The sequence below is a fragment of the Prunus mume genome, linkage group LG2 (genome assembly GCF_029339155.1).
Source record: "Prunus mume cultivar Tortuosa linkage group LG2, ASM2933915v1, whole genome shotgun sequence".
NCBI lineage: Eukaryota > Viridiplantae > Streptophyta > Magnoliopsida > Rosales > Rosaceae > Prunus > Prunus mume.
The window spans coordinates 35,762,496-35,784,282 of record NC_142699.1 but is presented as its reverse complement, the minus strand read 5'-3'; the positions used below and the strand labels follow the sequence as shown (position 1 = coordinate 35,784,282).

Genomic DNA, 21,787 nt, shown 5'->3' with positions numbered 1-21,787 from the left:
CATCACATGTAGCTTTTAGCCTAGCCAACTAGTATTCAGCAATTCAAAAATTAGTCTCAGTCATCTTCGTCGTATAACTTACGCAAGAGACCTATCAATATTAATTAAACGAAGAACAGAGTCCAAGTATGACTTTGGATGTATGTATTTTAGCATATGCTAGTTATAAGTTCATCAAATAAGATAAGGTATATATACATAACAAAAGACTTACTAGTATAGTGGTTTAGAGTAATTATTTTTTTAGGTAAGATTTTGAGTTCGAGTCCAAGTATCTATATAGTATGTATGAATTTAATATATTATTGCCCTCTAACAAAGAAAGTCATAAAAAAAAATGACGTATACATGCATGCAAATTTTCTAACATATATGTGAAGACTAATACAAGAAAATATATATATATATATATATATATATAGTTGGACAAAAAGTAGATCTAATATTACATATGTGGGCCAATGGAATGGAAATATAAATTTGAGGTTGTCCTATTCAAATCAGAATTAATGTAAATTACAAATTTCTTTCCTCATCAAAATCATTTTCATCACTTTTTTCAAGATTCTGCTTTTTTCTCTTAGAAACTTCAACATGGAGCTAGCCTCTTCACATTCAACCCGACTGTTCGGTTTTCCACGAATTCCTTTCACCTTTCAAAATGTTCTAATTTTGCAACGTACCCTCTTCACATTTGACTGTTTCATCTGCATGTGGAAATGCAGCCACTCTGCTCTTACTCTGTCCCACAAACTCTCTACTCTTGAGCCATTCTCTCTCCCAATCTGTCTTGTGTACCACTGTTAATATGGAAATCACACATGTGATTTGAGCTGCTAGAAGTCCATAACAAAGCCCTTGAAACCCTAGTCTCCAAACAAACGCCATGACTATTGCCACAGGAGCACCCACCATGTAAAATGAGTAAAAGTTAATCCATGCCCCGATGCCCGGCCTAGCACTTCCTCTCAAAATCCCACAACTTGTAGTTTGTGGACAATTAGCAAGCTCACATAGTCCGATTATGGGCAGCACAGCCATGGTAAGCTCCAAAACCTCACCATCCTTAGTAAAGATTCTCCCCCATGTCTCTCTTCCTAAGGTGGTCAACGACAAGCCCAACAATGAGCTCACTAGGGCCATCCCCACCGCCACCACTGCCGCCAAACGTGCCTTTTTTGGTTGGCCTGCCCCGAGTTCGTTGCCTACTCGTGTTGACACCGATGCACTTAGTGATGTTGGCAAGGTGTACATGAGAGATGTGGTTTGTATCACTATGGCTGACGTTGCAAGGGCAATGTGAGGTTTGTGAAGGTAACCGGCTAGAAGTGTCATGAACTCGTACCACCACCATTCTAAACAAACTGCTAGGCAACTTTGTATAGAGAGTCGAATTAGCATCCTCCATTGATCAGCCCCTAGCTCGGTCGGTACCAAATTTTTGGGTAATATTGGTTGGGACAATATCGGTGCTGGTTCAGAATTTGTAGTGGACAATAGCCAACAATACTTACGCTCTTTTAGGACATGAGCATAGACCATGTAACCCAAAAAAAAGAAGAGAGTGATGAAGTTGGAGAGAGAACTAGAAATAGCTATCCCTTTGACCCCAAGAGAAAGAGTGAAGGTTAAGAAGATGGTGAGGGGAAGGTGTAGGACAATTGCTAGTAAAGTACACCACATTAACGGCCATGTTGTGCTTTGACTACGTAAAAAAATGCGTATAGGGTGGAGAAGGCTATTAGCTAGAAGATCAGGGATGGCAAATTGGCAATACAAGCTTGCAATTCTTGTGATATCAGGGTTCTGATGGAGGAGGAGCATGAGAGGTTCAAGATTGGCCCAAAGGAGAGCAATAGGAAGAGAAGTGAGAAGTAATAAGAGAATGGTTCTTTTTAAAGTGAGGAATGCTATAGAGAAGTTTTGTGAGCCAAATGCTTGGCTACATAGGGGCTCCATACCCATGGCCAAGCCAGAAAGGACCGAGTAGCCAGTGATGTTGGTGAAGCCAATGGCTAAAGCCCCACCAGCTAGCTCAAGACTTCCTAGCCTTCCCATGCATACAACTAGGACCATGTTTTTGAGGTAGCCCACTAAGCTCATGGCCGCAATAGGGAAGCCAATATCCGTCATTCTCTTGAGTTCTTCCACCACCTAAAAGGATGTTAAAAATTGGAAAAATATCAATCATAATGAAAATGGAAATTCCCAAGAGTTCAAATGAATTGGAAAAGATCAAGAAGATTCTGCGAATAATGTTTAGTGAGATTTTGTACCTCTGGCATTGTCGGGTACTTTCGGGATTGCTCTGCTGCTTCAACCATTATATCTTTGTTTCCTTTTGCTTTGTTTCTAGCTTGCTTTGTTTAATTTCCTCTGCTAAGAGAGAGAGAGAGAGAGAGAGAGAGAGAGAGAGAGAGAGAGAGGGGTAAGTGTGTTGGGAAATTAATGAACGTGCAACGCTTTTATAAGGATATATGGGTGTAGTGTAGGACTGGTGGGGGTTTGTTAAGTTTCTTTTGTTCCGTGGAAGTTAGTTACCTATAGCTGTCTATTTAAAGCTACAGCCTTCCAATGCAGACGTACGACCAGTTGGCCAGGATTGTCAGCATAACCGGTTACACTCACGTTCGAGTTTTTCTCTTCGTAAATTAAATTAATTTAGAAAAATTTAGATTATCGTTTGTATTAAAAAATTATAACTTTCCACTTACAAATTAATAATACGAGAGTGATTGGTTGGTACCGCAGAATCCGCGGATACCAATTTACGACTTCATAAAGTGTAACTCTGTTGTGATTAATTAAGATAGAAAAAGCTTTTAAACAAACCCACTATCATAGTCGCTTCAACGCATTTTACAGAGTAATTTACCCCTCAACCTTAGGGCATTTTAATGTACACAAATATTGGTAATGGTCCCTAGCATAGAGGGATCAAGAAGGCATGTTTAAACCGTGTGATATATTTGAGCAGTGGCCTCAAGCCCCTCATGCCGTCATGCCCACGCTCCTATTGTTTTAACCATATTTTGTCAGTTTTCAAAATAAACGAGAACACATCCACCACCACTTTTAATAAAAACCAAGTACTAGTCGATTCGTTCTTTCTTCACATGAGGAAATTTGGTCGCTGTCGTTATCATTTTACATTCTGATTATTATTATCTTCAATTTTACTTTCAAGTCTTTTGTATTTGTACTAAAATATGTTCATTATTGGTCAGTGTCACAATTGCTAAGTTCCTATCCTCTTTGGTGTGCTGTCTACTTTCCAGCTTCTGTGCACTGAAAAGTACTCTGATTTTCAAGCAAATTGTTAGCAAACGAATCATACTGTTAAATTAAGATTAATTTAGTAATTTGCATTTTGTAACTAACTAAAAGTTTGAAACATACTAAACGTAAACCTACAAGCGTATCACCGTATATTTTATGTTGTGTTACGAACCCTATATTTAACTTACACATCATAACTTGTATCAAACCACCTACATGAATATCTGTCCTATATATCTCATAAGCGCCTAATCGAATTAGGCACGAAACTGATACATCTATTCATCAAGGAACTTTTAGTTAGTTAATAACTCTAATTAGAATTCTTGAAGGAAACGTCGTAAAACCTTCTTGATGAATTGTTTGTATATATTAGGTCACTTTCTTCTTCAATCCTCTATCGATCGCATGGCCCCTTTGAAATAAATTTGGGCACAAGGTCGCCTTCATGTGCACATGTGTTACCTAGAGAGTATATAGAAAATTTAGGTAGCGATGGAAGCCTTTTCTTTTACATCACATGCTTTTTTAAAGATTCTTCGATATAACCAAAAAACCCATAAGAGGGAAGCGGACCAAACAAGCCAAACCCCCACGTTTCTTTTTGAAGCACACACCTTGTTCAGTAAAGTTGCTACAACCAACCCTCCTTTCTGTATCATCTCTCTCATTTTCTTCTGTTGCAAAAAACCCTAGGTTTGATCACTAGCTCAGGAAATTAACAAACTTAGCTGATTAAAAGATAAGCTACTTGTTGAGTTTGGTTAGTAGAGAAGTTGTATTTATATTCGGCACATTCGTTGCTTTTAAAATACTTGTATTTGTTTTTGTTTATCTTATTAATAAAATACTATCGCCGATCTTTAAAAGATAATACTTAAAAATTAAAATGATTATGAATATGGTGCTGAAAAGCTCTGTAGCTAGCTAGCAGCAGCCACGTCCTAATTGCCATCTTTCATATGATTCTTGCTCTTTTTGCATGTAAGTGTTCGGAAATGACTTTTTGGTCCTCTTGACCAAAAGTTCCAATAACATTGTACAAAATGCGGCATTCCTTTAAGACTTATTTGTTTGATCTCTCTAAACCGTTTCAAACTTTCTATCAAACAGTTTTACCTAGAGTTTTTCTTTCTGGGGAAAATGCAAGTTGTCCAACAATATTTTCCTTTTCAAACTTTCATCTCATCCATACTTTAGAAATTCCCATGTTTGGCTACTCTTCTAAATAGACATTAGCCGGAGACTGTTCATATTAACTGACCTCTCTTATAGTAATAAGACTTGATTACGATAATGTGATGAATAAATGTGATACATATAGATTTTAATTATTAAAGCTTATAACAATATATTCACGACACGACTATAACTTCTCTCTCTCAAAACACTTGTCTTATTATCAAATTAATTGATATTAAGAATCATCACTACCTCTATGAAACTCTTTCTCTCTCTCCAAACACTTGTCTTATTGTCAAATTAATTGTTATTAAGAATCATCACTACCTCTATGAAATTCATTATCCAAGTGACACTTGCATGGAACCCTGCATGTGCGTCTAGTTACACCAAATGACCAAAGCGATCCTTCTTCCATTCATAATTATTACACCCACCTTCAATAATATTCTTCTTTGTCGACAGATTGCTTTTCAATCACCTTTTTCTTTCATGTCCGCACATATGAATGTTCTAGGATGGGATTCATTACCTTCAATATTCAACAAATCTCATGGGGTGGTTGTTACTTGTTAGGGGGAAAGGATGGAATATCCAACGCTCTTTCTCGTAGTTTTTGCGAGCTTTGTTGGAAAAACACTCTTTCTTTGGTCCCAAGCTCGCAGGCTTTGTTGGGCAGAACTCAAACAACAAACACTATTCTCATTCGCCCCGCCATGAGTGACAGATTGCATGTTGTAGGTATTTTCCATCAAATCATCAACTATGTTCTAACCTCCAATTAGACCCTTCAAAATTGAACGAATCAAAAGAAGATATCATGTCTAAAAGCTTAAGCAAATATATGCAATTATTCTACATTACTTGAAGCACCGTAGTTGACATTTGAATTAATCCCACTTTCCCTGTCCCCGCATTTATATATATATATGGCCGATAGGATCATCATATATGGCTGACAAATTAAAGACCATATAGTTCTTGAAAAAATAATGACATAATTACAAGTTAAAGGGATTCGACCTTAATTCCATGCCAAACATGTAAAGCTGGCTCTCTTACACCCGAATTCGAGTCCCCCTCACCATAAATTATAGTAGTTTAGAGAAAAAAAAAAATCCATATGCCAAACATTGGTCAATAGAAAATTAAGCGAGATTGGGGATCTTAGGGAAAAAAAATCCTTGGAGGGCCCACGAGTTCGACATTTCTTACTTTAAGTGTAGCACTAATTCCTCTTTGTTCTATTAGTCAACAAACTCTCATGTCTATTAAACCACTAACTGTGATGGCAGCAGCTCTGGAAATCCTAGTGGACAAAATCTCTCATCTGCTAGATTGTCCACATTACTTGGTCTTTTAAGTGCCATATATACCATAGGGGTGGATCTCTTGGGTCAAAAGATCATGAAGATTAGAGTGCCATAGACTTTTGACCACAACCTCTTTCGAGCAAAATAGAGTAATAAAAACCAACGTAACTATTTGTAAATCATATTGCTAATCACACCTCTTACTGACTGATGATACTTGTATGGTTCGGTTCTGTATATAAAAGATGAGATTGCTTGTAAGATGTAAAAGCAGAGTCAATTTATTATAAATCATTCACATGAAAATCTAGGTCATGTTGTTAATAGGGTTTTTTCTTGATTACATTTTCTTTCAACTATGCATGTATTCTTAACTTTCATGGAATGTCATGCCTTGTTATTAGTCGCACTGTCGCACGGCCCCAAAATTGGTGATTCTTTCCCTTCAAATCGTGATGTAAATAAACGAAACGAACTGACTTGATCGCGATATACATTTCTAGTCTTTTCAAGTGCCCAATATAACAAAAAACGTAGACAAGCTTTGCTTTAAGGACATGCGATGGGCAAGCACACATCTCCTATGAGTCTGTGACTTACAAGATTAAAAGCATTTCCATTAAAACATTTTTTCTACTTGAGAAGCAATATGTTAACAAAAGTAAACTCATCACCTCAACTGAGCACATCATGCATATATAACGCGTCAAGGGAATTTGAATTTGATGATCGATCAATGAAATCGAAAAATGCATGAGATAGAATAGAGAGATGCTTAAATGGTATGCCCTAAACATGAAATGCAATATTTAGAAAGATGGGTTATGGATGGGCATGGTTTTCATAGTTCAATTTGATATAAAGTCAGAAAATTATGATGTGATGAAGGATATGGGTTGTGCACTCACTTCACTTCACTTCACATAAATCTAAAGTTTTCATCATCCATCCCCCTTGTTAAGATGAATTAATAGAGCAATGTATATTGCTCCAAAAACATGTGAGCTTAATTTGGTGCATGAAAAAGGCAAAGAAAAGCACATTTTGCACAAGGGAAGACATATGACTAAAGGATCATGGAAGTTTGGTATTTGTGCAGTAGCTTATTAGCATATATGGAAAAACATTATCTACATGCGGAACCCTTTTGTGCATGGAGAGGTGATCAGAAATAACAACTCACTAACATGTAATCGACACAACGTGGCATCGCCGACAAGCATTGATGGGTCATTGGTCTAATCTGACTTCAACTTTGGTTGGTGTGGGCAGCCCATGGGCTGAGCTGCTTGATTTGTTACAAGCCTCGATTTTGGTCTGCAACCCAACCCAAAGCCTTTTCTGGTCCAACTACCATCAAAGACTGGATGTACACTTACGGATCCACAGCACGGCCTTGTTCTCACTGGCCATGGTTGCTACACATGAAATTGCCAAATGTTTTCTTTTTAAATGTTCGATAAAATGCGGCAGAGAGGTTGGTGCATTGTAGCATAAGGTAGGAAGCCAAGGGTAACTCCTCTTGCTACGGAAAAGAAAAATTTATGGATACACCACTGCAATGTACACTCTCTTTTCAGTGATTACCACAGAATTACTTATTGTGAGAGGAGTGTGGATCATAACAAGTCCGATTTGGGCTTGTTTCTTGGTGTTAGTTAAAGGGTCAGACTGGTGGGCTTTTGTTGTTTCGTTGCCCTTTCCTATTGTTTGTGTTGTTGGGCCTTTGCGTGGTCTTCGTCTTCGTTCAGTTTGGTTTACCCAACCAAAAGAACAAAAGAAAAGAAACCCATTCGAGAACGAATTGAAAATCAGAAATGGTTGCTTACGCGTCAGATGTTGAGTGATGTAGATCTTGCACTTTGCAGAGCAAAGCTTGAAAACACCAAGTATGGCAAAACTTATCTGATGTTGTCATGCTGATGCGGCATACGATTAAATTAAACTCTCAGAGCCAAATCGACAAACTGTACAGCTGGACCTATCTTCATCGTCATCGTCATCGTCGTCATCTATACGCTGATACAGAGCTCAGAGCTCACAGCTCACTCCCAAACAATAATACTCTACTCTAAATTGCATGTAATCGACTAGTCCAATCGTTTTTGAGCTCTCGTACGGAAACCAAAAACGAAGATGATTGCTAGGCGGGCCTGGCACAAGCAGGCTTTGGTCTCCGGTCGCCGGTGGCTGTGTCAGTACACCTCTTCAGCTCCGTCGCCGGCGACGGTGCTCTCGGGCCGCAGCCCTCCGTTTCGAGCGTTCTCTTCCGAGCTTGTTGCATTCTCCACCGTCGCTTCCACTCCATTTCGCTTTGCTGATCCGATATCCAATGTAAATCTCTCTCAGTACCTTTAATTCTTTGGTTTTGAGTAAAATGATTGGTCGATAATCAAAATTGTGAAAATTGTTGACATTTACTTACAAAAATGGATTTTTTTCGAATATTTTCTAGTAAATTTGTTAAATTTATTTATTTTTGCAATTTTTGTAGTGTAGCATTGCGTATAATGTGAAGAGGAGCTGGTTTTCAAGTCAATCAATGGCTGATGTTACAGCAGCTGGTAATGGCATAGTTGATGTACCATTGGCTCAAACTGGTGAAGGCATTGCTGAGTGTGAGCTCCTCAAATGGTTTGTGCAAGAGGTCTGCGTAGAAAAAAACTGACCCTCTTCATTTGCCATACAATTGGAGAGGCATTTGATGTGAACTACGTTGTTTTGAGGAGAAGTATTTAGCAATAAAGGTTATTTTGTGATTTTGGCAGGGGGATCAAGTTGAAGAATTTCAGCCACTTTGTGAAGTTCAAAGTGACAAAGCAACCATTGAAATAACAAGCCGGTATCAAGGAAAGGTTAATCAGCTTCACTACGTTCCCGGTGACATCGTTAAGGTGAGAATTTGTATATATCTTACATCCTAAGTTTTTAGGAATAGTGGAGAGAGGTTCATATAAGTGAGTGAGAGTAGAAAATAATTGCCGGATCACATCCTAACATCATAAGTGTTTAGGAATGGTCGTAAACTTATCAATTTAAACTAGGTTATGGGGGTGGGATACTGGGATGTGTGGGCAGTGGTTAATAGCTCTGCCACTGGTTATGGCCTTTCTTTGTTTCTCGTATGCTGTATATTTGAACTTGTTCCAGGACTTGTTCTTTTAGAATCTTGATGACAACATTTCTCTATTTTGGATTAGCTCATTTGGCTTTTAATCCTAATTTGACACTCTTATTTATACTTTAGAGTTTAAATGAAATCTTAGGTTGGAGAAATTCTTTTAAACATAGCCGTCGAGGAATCTCAGGTTCCAAAGCAGATTTCTGAGAGTTTGGAAAACACCAAGTCACTAGATTCTGAGCTGAACACTCAGAACATAGGTGGAGTTTTATCTACACCTCCTGTTCGGAATCTTGCGAAGCAATATGATATAGATATAAATGAAGTTGATGGAACTGGTAAAGATGGGAGAGTATTGAAAGGAGATGTCCTTAAATATGCTGCCCAGAAAGGAATCATTCAAGACCCATCTGCCTCTTTGAGTGCTAGTTCTGATAAAGTTTTGGGAGACGAAAAGAGTTACTCACATCCATCAGCTGAATCCGGATGTAATTATGATGATAAGACAGTTACCCTGAGGTAAAGTATAATATACAATTACGAACTTGGAACACCTCCTCCTTTCATTCATTTGTCTGATTCATGGCTCAAACGTATGTGGCATAATATTGAATTCTAAATCTTAATGTTTCTGCAATATTATAATTTGATGGAGAATGTGATTATTAGTGGTCTAATTCAAAAGGAAGTGAAGTGTGCATCAAGTTACTTATACTCTGTGCTTTCAGGGGATTCCAACGAAGAATGGTTAAATCGATGAGTATGGCTGCAAAAGTTCCACATTTTCATTATGTTGAGGAGATAAAATGTGATGCACTTGTAGAGCTGAAACAGTCTTTCCAAAGTAATAACTCTGATTCAAATGTCAAGCACACGTTCCTTCCATTGTTGATAAAGACACTTTCAATGGCCATGGGCAAATATCCGTTAATGAATAGTTGCTTCAATGAAGAGTCACTTGAGGTCATCCTCAAAGGTTTGTACATCAACTTCTACTTACTCCATCCATAGCAATTATCATCTGTTGGCTGCGGCAATGTTTTAACTTGAGCTTAGTCTTTATCTTCTTGAAGTGGGTTTTAGACTTAACTAATGGAAATTGTTATAGGTTCCCACAATGTCGGCATTGCCATGGCTACTCCATATGGTCTAGTTGTGCCAATCATAAAGAATGTCCAGTCTCTTTCTATTTTGGAGGTTAGTCTATGTGACCCTCTACTGTAACTTACACCGTGTATCAAAAAAACGTGCACTGCTTGGTTTATTTCTTGGAGATCCAGGATTTGGAGAACAATTTTGTGGTTGTAGCTTGAATTTCAGGATTTTATGATAATTGATGCTTGCAGTTTATCTCTATATATGCAAAACTAATGATACCCTATGCTTGGTCATATAGAATGACATATACTTATATTTACATAGGAATCAATTTTCATTTGCATACTTTGCGAGCACGTTTTATTAATTACATATATGCCATGTATGTAGATAACAAAGGAACTTTCACGGTTACAACAAGTGGCATTGGAAAACAAGCTTAGGCCTGAAGATATATCTGGAGGAACAATAACTTTAAGTAATATTGGAGCAATTGGTGGGAAATACGGTTCGCCTTTGCTCAACTTGCCTGAGGTTGCCATAATTGCACTTGGGCGGATTCAGAAGGTTCCACAATTTGCAGATGACGGAAATGTATATCCTGTGTCAATTATGACGGTGAGTGTTAAGTTTTTCCTTTTTATTATTTGAAAAGTTAAATCTACAAATTACCTTGTTCTGAGCACTGCATGCCAGTGCCCCTTACTTGGCTGCCAGTTTGCTGAAGAAGCAAGAATCACCTTTGAGAAAAGAGAGGCCTAGCCCCTCACCCTTGTAAACCCCATATGCACGTGCGCATCGGATGGTTCAAATGAATCATTTGGCTGAATGATCAGAATGCTGATCTGAACTGGTGATGCCTACTATATGCGATGAAGGAGTTGGCCTGACTAAATATGACTTTTTTTTTTTGCGCTCAGGTCAATATAGGGGCTGATCATAGAGTGCTGGATGGAGCAACTGTTGCCAGGTTTTGCAACGAGTGGAAACAATTTATACAGAATCCAGAGCTGCTCATGTTGCATATGAGATAGATGACTGGTCATGTTGCTTGAAATATGCACTTCTCAACTTGCTAAATATTCGTTACTTAGCAGCTGGAGTTGCAACCAACATGTTACTACTATGCATAGATAATTTTAAAGCTGTTTACAAGCAAGATTCCCGGCTCAAGAGTAGTTAGGCGAAAATTGAAAAGTAGGCCTTTTACAGCGGTTCAAGCTTGGAACCGATAATCTCAAATGATACACATGTAGACCTACTTTTTTCTATTAATAAATTTGATGAAGTAATTTGAAAAATAAATGATGTTTTACTTCAATTGCAAAAAATGGAGAACGATTTCTACTGCTGGTAAAAGTACACATTTTTTGGTTTAGAATACAAGGGGAAAAATAGAGGGGTCGAAAAGAAAGAGAAAAAGAAAACTCGTAGACAAAAAGTAAGAGGAAAAGCCGCGCCACAAGTTAAACCGTTTTCAACCGTCACCAACCGCTCAATGAAATCCAACGGACATTAACCTCCTGTTTAAAACCGAGTCTTCCTTCACAAACCTGAATCTGTTCGTTCCTTTGCAGATCCCAAACCTTTCGGTTTTCTCTCCATGGCAATCAAAATGCACTTGCACATACTGGTTTCTCTCTTGGCTCTCTCCTTTGGCACCAAACTTTCAACTCTAGGTATTCACAGACCTTTTCCTTTCTTTCTTCAGAAATTGGTTCACAATGCACCATGTCTTTAGACGTCTTCCTTGTCTGTGTTTGTTTCAGACGAAGCAGCGATGCCTGAGTTCACTTTCAGTTGGATGGATGACAAAGACACTTTCCGAGCCGGCGACACTGCAACCATAAGGATCAGAGCACTGAACAACTTTGACAAGCTTGACAAGAATGCGTTCAAGCCTACTCTCACAGTAAATGGGAAGCCTGGGAATAGCTCTTTTGTATCTGGGGTTTTGTCAGATTTTGAAGGAGACCCTACTAGTTGGAAACTTTTCTTCACTACGATAACTGCCGGATTGTTCAACGTTATGATCAACGAGGATCGCTACAAAGTGTTTGATTCTTCTCTGCATTTCCAAGTTCACCCAGGTGCTTTAGTTTCTTTAATTTCACTACAAGAATTGAGCTATTGATTCCCACAGCAACTGAGCTCTTTTTTGTTTTTCATTTCACTGGAGTTGGTGTAGCTATTGTTTGCTACATCTCTGCATGTCTATCTCTCCAACTGTTTAACCCAATCTGTTTTGTCTACTTTTTTTATTGAAGGGAAAATGTACCCATCTGGCTGTGTTGTTTCTTGGATGGGTTCAGGTCATGAATTTGAAGCAGGGACTAAAGCTAGAGTGCTGATACTTCCCAAGGACGCATTTGGCAATAATATTAATATCTCTGAATCCACTGAAGATCCAAAGTTACATAATTTTACAGTGTCTGCATTCTACGCAAACGAGTCCATAGCAAGCCTGCCAGAAATCACCCATTTGGGTTGGAATGAAATTGGTTATATCATCGTCGAATTCCTTGTGGTGAAAGCTGGAGACCTCTTTTTGTATGTGGGAGGTGGTAATGAGACCTTGAATGGCTCTCCATTACCATTTAAGGTGAACCCAGGTGGTGTATCATAGCAATAGTTATACGTTAACTTTTGCTCAAGTGAAGTTATCTCTAATTTGTGATTCAAGCATCCTATTCATGTTTATAATAGCAATGATTATGCCCATTCGCATGCAGCATAGATTGGCCGATTGTGTTATTACTTCACACTTCACAGATGCATTCTTCTAGACTTTCCAATTGTTGGAAATGTTAATTTCATAAGATTTAAGATAATGGGAAACAAGTACTTAGTTGTTACTTCCTACCCGTTTGTTGATTCTGATGCTTTGAAGGCTATTTTCTTATCTATATTTGTTGTAAGTAGCTCATTAAGTACCATTTTTTGTTTGTGATAAATTTTCATTTCCTATATAGCAGGACCACTAGAAGTTTCCAATTCTGTGGCCAAGTTGGATTTTGAACCAAATGCATGGCAATTACATTCCAAGATGGAAGTCCTTATACATCAGCAAGATCGATATGGGAACCTTGTTCCGGGTCTGTATGCATTTGACGCTGAAGTTGTTGAGATAAAGACAAATTTGTCTATACCTGTTGCAGATTTGCACTTCGAAGAAGTGGTGGCTGGAATTCAATTGTTTTCCTTTAGTAATCTGGAACCGGGAAACTTCTTGCTCACTATATCTGATATGAAGCATGACAAAAGTATCTCTAATATGCCATATGCTTATACTGTCTTTGTTGGTGCGTGCCGTTTAGCTGTTGAATCTTGTTATTAATAACCTACTGGTGTTTTCCACTTCTATTCACATGCCTCTCTCATGTTTCATTTAAATAGGTTATTGCAATGGGACAAACAGTGTTGTTAATGGATCTGGTTTAAATAGTTCTACTGCTGGAGAACGAGCAGAGTTTTCAGTTTACTTGAATGATGCTTATCATTATCCTTCTCCTGCTGAAATAGAAAGGCTTGAAGTACAAATTGTAAGGGAAATTGACTCCTACCGAGTGCAGTCGAGCATATTTCCTATGCAGATCATGAATGGTATATATGCAAGCTAGCAACTTTTGAAGTGTTTCCTTTGATAAACATTTTTGTTATAATTTTACAAAAGTTTGTCTCTCTAAGTTAGGGACTGGACCTGCTCGAGGGATAAGATATGGTGCAACCAGCCAGATAGAAATCACTCCTTCACCATCTATGGACTCAGCAAATTCTGTAAGAAGTACCTGTGGATGCATGAACTGAAACACAATAAACATATACATACATAGATATATGCATTATTGCTTTAAGATTTTTGTATTCTAATTGACTTTCTTTCTGAATTCAGTCTGTTGGGAGCTTCAACACTCTGGCAACTGCTTTCAATGTGGTTTATACACCTGACAAGAGTGGGATTTATAGAATCTATGTACTTTGTGGAAATATTCTACTGAATGATGGTCAACCATTTACAATGGAAGTAAGAGGAGGTATAATTTCAGACCTGACATTTTCTATTATTTTTCATGACCATCATGTCAAGGAACTGCCTGAGAAAAACTGAAAATGAAGGAACCTAATGCAAATAGTGCATAACTTGAGCTGGAAGTTTTCCCTTTAGTAAATGATTTTTATTTTACCCTTTACAATGTCTAGTTTCAGTTGAATTAAATTATACATGATCTTGATTAGTTCGTCACAGTTTTTATTCATCATCCATATTGGTTTGTCGTACTTGGTAATTGCATGAACTATCATATTGTTTCAGCCTCTTATTTCATTTGTGATGAATGAATTCCTAACTTTTTTTCCGCAGGAGAGGTTAATACATCACTCTCACAAGTTGTCAAATTTTCTACCAAGGTGCCAAAAATGATTAATAATGACGTAGTAGTGCAGCTCGTGGATTCATTTTTTAACCCTGTCTTGTCTCAACAATCCAGGCTGAAACTAGACATTGTTTCAGCTAACAGTTCTGGGGTTTCAAGTTCCGTGTTTGTGGATAATAGTAATGGCTCATACACGGTTCACTATCTGGCTGAGGATGTTGGAAGCTGTGAGATGTGTGCTTCATTTGAAGGCAAACAAGTCTCTCCCTGTCCCTTTGGGGTCAATGTCTACAGCAGTAAGAATAACAAGAAGTTATACAGGAATAGTTAAATTTTTTTTTGGGGGTTCAAGCATGCTAGGGAAATGATATATAATTGATGTTTATCGTCCTTTGTTATTGATACCAACCATTAATTTTACTTTCATCTTTAATATTATAGTTGATTTCTAACTTCCACAGACTGATTGATGTTCTTGGCCCTCTGCAGGTGAGTATTTTCCCAGAGCCTACATTGATACAATATCTGTATGGGAGGATGAGTCAATTGCTTTTGATGTTTTAGCAAATGACTACTTTGCTGGAAAGAATGCAAGTGTTGTTGAATTCTCAAAGGTACACTATAAAGTGAAAGTATTTTTCTAACACGTTTCCCTTCCCCACCCCTTCCAAAAGGATCGTTTACCATTATTACTATGATGGTGAGCCTATTAGAATGAGCAACTCAATTGACCTACCCTCGGTGTCTTCTTTGTTGAACTAAAAGAATGCATTTATGTCTGTTACTTCAACTAAAAGGGAAACAAAATTCTCTGGATTCAGAACTGACTACTTCAAGTTTCTAGATGCACAAAATTTTCGAACCACTGTTTCCTATGTAGAGAAGGTTGGAAGATTTGCATCATGTTTTGATACTATTTATGTACTCTCTCTTCTTTTTAAAGGATTTTTCTTGGAAATTTGACTGGCTTATATTTGTCAGCCAGGTCATGGTTCACTTCTCGAGTATGGAAGGCTCCTCCGGTATACACCTCAAAAAGACTATTATGGGAATGATTCATTTGTGTACACAATGTCTGATATAAACGGGAATCTTGCTACTGCTGCTGTAAACATATCTGTTCTCACTATCCCACCCCAATTTGTTTCATTTCCAACTGAACTGCAAGCAACTGAAGATGAGATTAGTCCCAGATTTGGGTAAGGAACTATTAATATAGAACACTTCTTAGAAATTTCTGTATGATAATATGTTTGGCTATTTGCAAATTGCAGTGGTTTTCCAGGGTTTGAGATAAGATACTCAGACATGATGGAGAGCATCTCTGTTAATCTCAGCGCACAATCTGGGACAGTCTTTCTGGCTCCCATGCTAATGCAATTCTGGGAGCCAGTTTGGACAGGACTTTCTGTATACACAGAGGATGGAGAAGTGAAGGGTTTGATTTTAGAAGGCAACGTGGAAGTAATCAATTTTGCCCTTCAGTCAATTCAGTACTATGGGTAGGGTGTCCTTATGGCCCTTGTAGCTCCGAGTAACAAATTGCGGATAAAATTACCATTTGCAAAGTCTCATGTTGAATTGTTCTTTATTGCAGTTTTCAGGATCAGTAACTTTCTTTTTTTCTTTCTTCAATTTTCCTCTTCAGAAATGAGAACTTTTGTGGCTATGATACAGTTCGAGTCTCTACAAGGAACAGGAATGGAGTTAATGTATTGGATGTTCCAGTTTTGGTGGAACCTATTAACGATCCTCCATTTATTCACGCCCCTGCATATATTATTTTGAAAAATAATGAAGATGAGTCACTGATATATGACAGAGAAAAAGACAAGTTTGAGTTCTGCATTGGAGATCCAGATCTTCTTGCCTTCCATGGTATGGTTAGATAAGATCATATGTCTTATGTATTGGGTCATGCTGGAGATGGGATTATTGACTTATGTTAAAACTAGAGCATCGTATTGCCAATATAGACATATTTATTAGTACTATGTCCAAGTGTTAAGTAAGTCAAATTTTGGTCATCATAAGTGGATTCTGAAATCCTGGACTGTATCACTATTTTGTTCTAGGCTAAAAGACGTCTTCAACCTGAGTTAGTGGATTGATGTAACTTCTTGGCTGGATAATCTTCCAGGTAATGAGTCCCTCTTCGCCGTCACATTTTCTGTGGAAGTTAATGATGGATTTTTGGTAACGAGCCTACCGGCTGGGCTCATCACTACAACTGAACTGAAGCTCAAGAACAGTTACCAGTGGCTACCTCTTCAAACATATGTCAGCATCTCAAAACATTTCAAGGTCAAAGCTAAGGGAGTTAGATTTCATGGAACAGTAAATGACTGCAACAGTGTAATGCAACAGCTCTTTTATCATGTAAGTTAGGTTCTTCACTTTGGACTTGATTGCAGCCTTGTTAATGGATTGATGAACCGCTGGTTCTGTGGAAGGCCAGGATTTTTCTTGCAGTACCTATGGAAGATGAAGCATATGCAGAAATCTTCTTGCTGCAATAAATTACAGCATCTCAGGCCCTACCAATACCCCCTTCCTTGATTAGGAACACCAGAAATATAATATATATAAAAATCTTAGAGTGTACTGTGCTTTTTCAACCAAGCTAGCATTGCAAGTTTGGAATTTAAACTGGTTATCGTCTTGATTCGTTGCATTTTTTTTGTACAGGGAGGAGAACAGGATGCCATCTTGACAGTGACATTGAATGACATGGGAAACTATGGATGCTATTTTAATTGTGCTGAAAAGATATCAGTGCCTTTGCAGGCTGAGGCTTCTGTTAATCTAATAAGACGAAGGCCAATGAGTTCACTTGTGGCTCACGGTAAGTGGCAATCAACGTACATTGATTTCCTGAGTGATGATCTCAGAGATTGTCTAAAGTGCTTCTTTATTGAAACAGTCCATCTGTTTATTTTGTTTGCAATACAGGGTTGGGATCTGCTATTGTCCTTGAAGCCATTATAGTGTTTTCACTCGGATCAGCAGTACTATTTTTCACCTGCAAATGTGCAACACGCCTTGTAAATGAAAGAAGAAACAAAGCTACCAGGGGGCCTGAACCAGAAAGCACACATAGTTTGCGCAAAGGGACTGTAAGTGTGCCGATAGTTTCTTCTAAAACATTTGCCTGAAATGCTCACCTCTTGATGTGCAATGCTGTGCTGATTTATGTGCAGCCAAAGACAAACGTATCAGAGCATGCAACTCACCTCACTGGGAGTTGTTCAAGCCCTTTGCTTGGCAGCCAACGTCCCAACTTTCGCCAACGGTAATAAGTTTTCGGGACTCAGATTTAGAGGCAATAGCAAAGGATTGTGAAGGATATTTTGTGACGTGTAATTTCTTTGGATATATTCAGGTCGTCCTGCCGTCAATCTGGAGATGAGGAATCTTCCAAGGCAGCATATCAGAGGTTCCGTTCTACTAGTGGACGCAGTCAGCACACTCCTGCGCCTATCTTTATGCCCCTTGCTATTGAAAAGAAACAAAGTGAAACAGTTTGAGCTTTTGACGTTGTGTATTGTCCAAATTACTCAATGTAAGACCTGGTTTTCTTTTTCTGGAAACAAATGGATGTATTTTTCTTTCCCTTTTTGTTCATCTCCTCTGTTTTTGGCTCTATGCTTAATTTTATGAAAGTAAATTGTGGTTTCAATGTGGTTATAGAGATGTGGGTTATGTCAGTTAGCCAAGGCATTGTGCCCCACCTCTTGCACCAAGTTCGATCCCCCTCCCCATTCGTCCGTACATTAGAGTAGTGAAAAAAAAGGTTATAGATTGTGTAAATTCTGCCATACAATACAACCACTCTTTAAACTGTTAAATGTGACGGATTCATCTTTCTTTCTTATTTAGAATAATAACTTCAGGACAAGTTGTTTTGACATTTTTTTTTTTTACAGTTCTATCGATTTTGTAACATGATGTAACTGAAAGGCCAATACACCTCCAATTAGAAAAGAAAAAAGAAAGTTAAAATTGGATTAAGACATACAAATATGATCTTGGCTTTTGGGCTTAAGGCTTTATTACATTACCTCGATTTATACGGAAAAAATAATAATAGAAATAAAACAAAATAAATGAAATGATGCGACAAAATATATGTAAAATTGAAAAGGCACAAAGTCATTAGCTGAACAGCCTGGCAGGCGACTGGCGGAGCAGAACAGAGCAGGCTTTGATTTACAAATTGAAGTAAACGACATCTCCGTGCGGGAGAGTTTGAGCTTGGAATCGTCGTCGGAGTCAAAGACGAAGAAGAAGTGTGGGATTTGGAGATGGCTACGGCGGCGTTAGAGAAGCTTCTGCAAGTAGGCACTAAGATCGTCGGAGTTGGCAGAAACTATGCCGCTCACGCCAAGGAACTCGGCAACGCCGTCCCCAAGGTCCTTCTTTCTCTCTCACTCTCTCCGATCCTCTCTCTGCGCTGCATTTCGTTAATTTCTGTATCTTAATTTCTTTTTATTCCATTTTTGAGATTTGATTTTGTTCATGAAGGAGCCTGTGCTTTTTCTCAAACCGACGTCGTCTTATTTGGAAAACGGAGGCACAATCGAGGTCCCTCACCCTCTGTTGTCGTTGGACCATGAGGTGGAGCTGGCCGTCGTCATCTCTAAGAAAGCTCGCGATGTTCCGCAGGCCACTGCCATGGACTACGTTGCCGGTATACTTTTATTTGTTCATCAATTAATTCTGCTATTATTTTTATTTTTATTTTTAATTTTGAAAAGTTAAGATTTTTTTGGAGTTAAATCTAATTCAAGCTTCTGCCATGGACAATCGAATCATTTTAAGGTTATGCACTTGCTCTTGATATGACTGCCAGAGAAATTCAAGCTTCTGCTAAGGTAATTTACTATAATTAGGCAGTATATTTTCACAGTAGTCTCTAATTACAGTGGTAATACTATAATTATGATAATCAATTTGAGATTCCAATTTAAACGGCTACTACAATCGTTGGTTTCCTATCAATGAGTTACCTTAAAACTTTGGTTTTTTCGCCTTTTCATCCATAAGGGTCAATACAAACGACGCTTCGCAGAGGGAAATAAACATTACATGAACAACTTTAATATGCCGAGAGGTAACAGGCTTTTGATATAAACTGTGAAAGCAGGTTCACTGCTATGCCTGTTTCCATGAAGAATAAGGGTGGAACAGTTCAAATTCTGAACTTGCATTCTTGTGTTGGATATCTACGGTTAAAACATGTTCCTTTTATTTTCCCTCTCCAAAGTGAGAATAAAGTTTAGTACATGGGCTTAATGCGCATGTCAGTATAGTATCGTTGTCATTGTTAATGTAAGTAGTGTTCTTTGACAGTCTGCAGGTCTTCCATGGACCATAGCTAAAGGGCAGGACACCTTCACACCAATCAGTTCCTTGGTAAGAATTGCGTTGCAGATCTTTGATACTTTTCTCTGTGTTATTAGTGCTTTTCCATTGTACGTTTAGAGTGTGTGAGCCGGCTACGAAGAAGTTCGCTTCAGACCAATAAGTGCAAAAGATAACTTACTCATCACAACAATATGGTGTGGGAGTGGGGTGATATGGTGAAGCAAGATGGAAATTCATTTGTGTGTGTGTGTGTGTGTGTTTTTATTGATTATTATTATAAATTTCATGGTTCTGTATTGTTATATACTTATATTGTAATACGGTGAGTGTTATTGCATTTTATGTGCTATATTGTTTGGTTACTGTGACATTTATAATTTTAGAAAGGAATGACATTTCTTAAAAGAAGAGAGAGTTTACTCAAGTGGAGCTGCTGAGATTAATTTACGTTTAGGTATACCCCTAGTTAACATCTGTTTTCTGGATCCCCTGTGGAGCTACGAGTGTTAGTATAGTTGTAAACTTGGAGTTTTACCACAATTACTATTTATTTATTTTTCAGTTTGGGAGGTAAATTGTTCTATCTCTATAAACAGCTATTTTCTTTTATCTTTTTAATTTTTAAAGCATGCTAAGCTATTTGACTCTCCAAACTTCATGCAGCTACCCAAGGAAATGGTGCCAGACCCAGACAATATAGAGTTGTGGTTGAAGGTTAGTGTTTCCTTTTCTACAACCTTCCTTATTCGTGTCCTGGTTTTTGAATTGGTCACCACTTCTGATGTGTTCAAATTAATTTGCTTCACCATAGGTAGATGGAGACTTGAGGCAGAAGGGCTCAACCAAGGATATGATATTTAAGCTCCCATTTCTCATCAGCCACATAAGCTCTATTATGACACTTCTTGAAGGAGATGTAATACTAACAGGTAGACGGTTTACATCTGCTTCTAAGGTTTTCCTCCCCTTGCCTAGGAGTCACAAATACTTTTGACGTCCAGCTAAACACATTTTGGCACTGTTTGTGCAGGCACTCCTAGAGGTGTTGGCCCAGTTAAAGTAGGTCAAAAGATAACTGCTGGCATAACGAACCTCCTGGACGTTGAATTCAATGTTGAAAAAAGGCAGAAGAAAGGAAGCTCTTGAGCTGATTGAATTTTCTACCAGGTGTTATTGCATTTGACAGTTCCAGGAGGAAAAAGAAAATAATTTCAACTGAAACCAGAGAACTGGAGTGAGCATGGATGCAGACACGAAGCTGTTGCAGTCTTGGTTAGCATAAACTCTCAGTTCAATTCAAGGATCTTGCAAGGCGGTAATTAAACATGTCCATTTGTTTCGTTCTTCATGTTGGGAATGAATGGAGGGATAATAAGAAATTAGTCGTAGAAATAACTTGGGATGGCAAAAAACTTTTCCACAGTTCTGAATTTGGCATGGAAGATGTCAGAGGTGCAAAGAATTTTGGTGCTCTTTTTTTTATTTTAAAACAGTAATGCTATTTACTCTTGCTCCCTCCCCAGAAAAATTTCTTCCATTTGTAATTTGGGTTACTTGACAAGGAAGAGGTTTCTAGACTTATATATTTTTTATAATTTTGGATTGATTTGATGATTATATCCATGGATTTAACAGTTTTTTTTACAGAGGGATTATTTAAGAGCACCTATATTAATGTTAGGGACCATGAGTGATATAAAAAACTTTAAGGATGCAATCTGATAGTTTTGCAAACGTTTTTTTTTGATAAAAAGCATTTCTTAAAAGAAGAGAATCCCTTGTTTAGAGGCAGGGATGGGAGGTGAGGATCAGGGGTGGAGCCACAGAGGCGCAAGGAGGTGCAGGTGCACCTCTTCTCGCAGGAAAATGCGTTGGAGATGCAGGAATTTGCCCCTTTGCTTGTGCCCTCCAAGTGTTCGATTAAAAGCCTCAAAGATGCTGTTTTGTTGCTGCTGTGTGCGACCCTGAATATTTACCTTAGATTGTTGAGCTCGATCTCACGATCACGTAGGAGAAAACGGTTCATCAATTGGACCTCCACAACCAAAGTTATA

At 38.2% G+C, this 21,787-nt stretch overlaps 4 protein-coding genes across 8 annotated transcripts; 3 read left to right on the top strand and 1 right to left on the bottom strand.

Annotated features, from left to right (window-relative positions):
• Positions 1–467: 467 nt before the first annotated feature.
• Positions 468–2,432, bottom strand: LOC103323037 (MATE efflux family protein). Its single transcript, XM_008224996.3, has 2 exons — positions 2,277–2,432; positions 468–2,154 (listed from the first exon to the last, which is right to left on the bottom strand). Exons 1-2 carry the CDS (start codon positions 2,322–2,324, stop codon positions 667–669), a joined length of 1,536 nt encoding a protein of 511 aa, XP_008223218.3. The 5' UTR covers positions 2,325–2,432; the 3' UTR covers positions 468–666.
• Positions 2,433–7,580: 5,148 nt separating this feature from the next.
• On the top strand, positions 7,581–11,298 carry BCE2 (2-oxoacid dehydrogenases acyltransferase family protein). Its single transcript, XM_008224998.3, has 8 exons — positions 7,581–8,108; positions 8,269–8,421; positions 8,543–8,668; positions 9,041–9,414; positions 9,624–9,871; positions 10,004–10,092; positions 10,384–10,611; positions 10,914–11,298. Exons 1-8 carry the CDS (start codon positions 7,911–7,913, stop codon positions 11,025–11,027), a joined length of 1,530 nt encoding a protein of 509 aa, XP_008223220.2. The 5' UTR covers positions 7,581–7,910; the 3' UTR covers positions 11,028–11,298.
• A 149-nt stretch (positions 11,299–11,447) lies between these two features.
• On the top strand, positions 11,448–17,978 carry GEX2 (gamete expressed 2). Of its 5 annotated transcripts, none has more exons than XM_089045123.1 (17): positions 11,448–11,672; positions 11,763–12,083; positions 12,306–12,605; positions 12,966–13,295; positions 13,390–13,596; positions 13,685–13,770; positions 13,886–14,027; positions 14,354–14,662; positions 14,856–14,980; positions 15,348–15,565; positions 15,641–15,868; positions 16,015–16,244; positions 16,507–16,745; positions 17,055–17,211; positions 17,319–17,482; positions 17,567–17,658; positions 17,749–17,978. In XM_089045123.1, exons 1-17 carry the CDS (start codon positions 11,597–11,599, stop codon positions 17,891–17,893), a joined length of 3,369 nt encoding a protein of 1,122 aa, XP_088901249.1. In that variant the 5' UTR covers positions 11,448–11,596; the 3' UTR covers positions 17,894–17,978. The 5 variants fall into 5 exon arrangements, with proteins under 5 accessions (XP_088901249.1, XP_008223219.2, XP_088901247.1 ...); XM_008224997.3 differs by having other exon boundaries at positions 12,261–12,605; positions 12,969–13,295; XM_089045121.1 differs by having other exon boundaries at positions 12,261–12,605.
• A 509-nt stretch (positions 17,979–18,487) lies between these two features.
• LOC103323041 (Fumarylacetoacetate (FAA) hydrolase family) lies at positions 18,488–21,350 on the top strand. Its single transcript, XM_008224999.3, has 7 exons — positions 18,488–18,778; positions 18,891–19,056; positions 19,188–19,240; positions 19,719–19,781; positions 20,397–20,447; positions 20,545–20,662; positions 20,764–21,350. The coding sequence occupies exons 1-7, from the start codon at positions 18,671–18,673 to the stop codon at positions 20,877–20,879; spliced, it is 675 nt and encodes a 224-aa protein (XP_008223221.2). The 5' UTR covers positions 18,488–18,670; the 3' UTR covers positions 20,880–21,350.
• Positions 21,351–21,787: the final 437 nt, after the last annotated feature.

Bases quoted from the DNA above. Each gene is read 5' to 3' on its own strand.
- LOC103323037 (XM_008224996.3), bottom strand. From the start codon at position 2,324: ATGGTTGAAGCAGCAGAGCAATCCCGAAAGTACCCGACAATGCCAGAG. The intron at 2,155-2,276 runs GTACAAAATCTC...ACATCCTTTTAG, and splicing joins AGTACCCGACAATGCCAGAG to GTGGTGGAAGAACTCAAGAG.
- BCE2 (XM_008224998.3), top strand. From the start codon at position 7,911: ATGATTGCTAGGCGGGCCTGGCACAAGCAGGCTTTGGTCTCCGGTCGC. The intron at 9,415-9,623 runs GTAAAGTATAAT...CTGTGCTTTCAG, and splicing joins GATAAGACAGTTACCCTGAG to GGGATTCCAACGAAGAATGG. The intron at 10,093-10,383 runs GTTAGTCTATGT...CCATGTATGTAG, and splicing joins AGTCTCTTTCTATTTTGGAG to ATAACAAAGGAACTTTCACG.
- GEX2 (XM_089045121.1), top strand. From the start codon at position 11,597: ATGGCAATCAAAATGCACTTGCACATACTGGTTTCTCTCTTGGCTCTC. The intron at 12,084-12,260 runs GTGCTTTAGTTT...TTTTTATTGAAG, and splicing joins GCATTTCCAAGTTCACCCAG to GGAAAATGTACCCATCTGGC. The intron at 13,597-13,684 runs GTATATATGCAA...TCTCTAAGTTAG, and splicing joins TCCTATGCAGATCATGAATG to GGACTGGACCTGCTCGAGGG.
- LOC103323041 (XM_008224999.3), top strand. From the start codon at position 18,671: ATGGCTACGGCGGCGTTAGAGAAGCTTCTGCAAGTAGGCACTAAGATC. The intron at 18,779-18,890 runs GTCCTTCTTTCT...TTGTTCATGAAG, and splicing joins TCGGCAACGCCGTCCCCAAG to GAGCCTGTGCTTTTTCTCAA. The intron at 19,057-19,187 runs GTATACTTTTAT...AATCATTTTAAG, and splicing joins TGCCATGGACTACGTTGCCG to GTTATGCACTTGCTCTTGAT.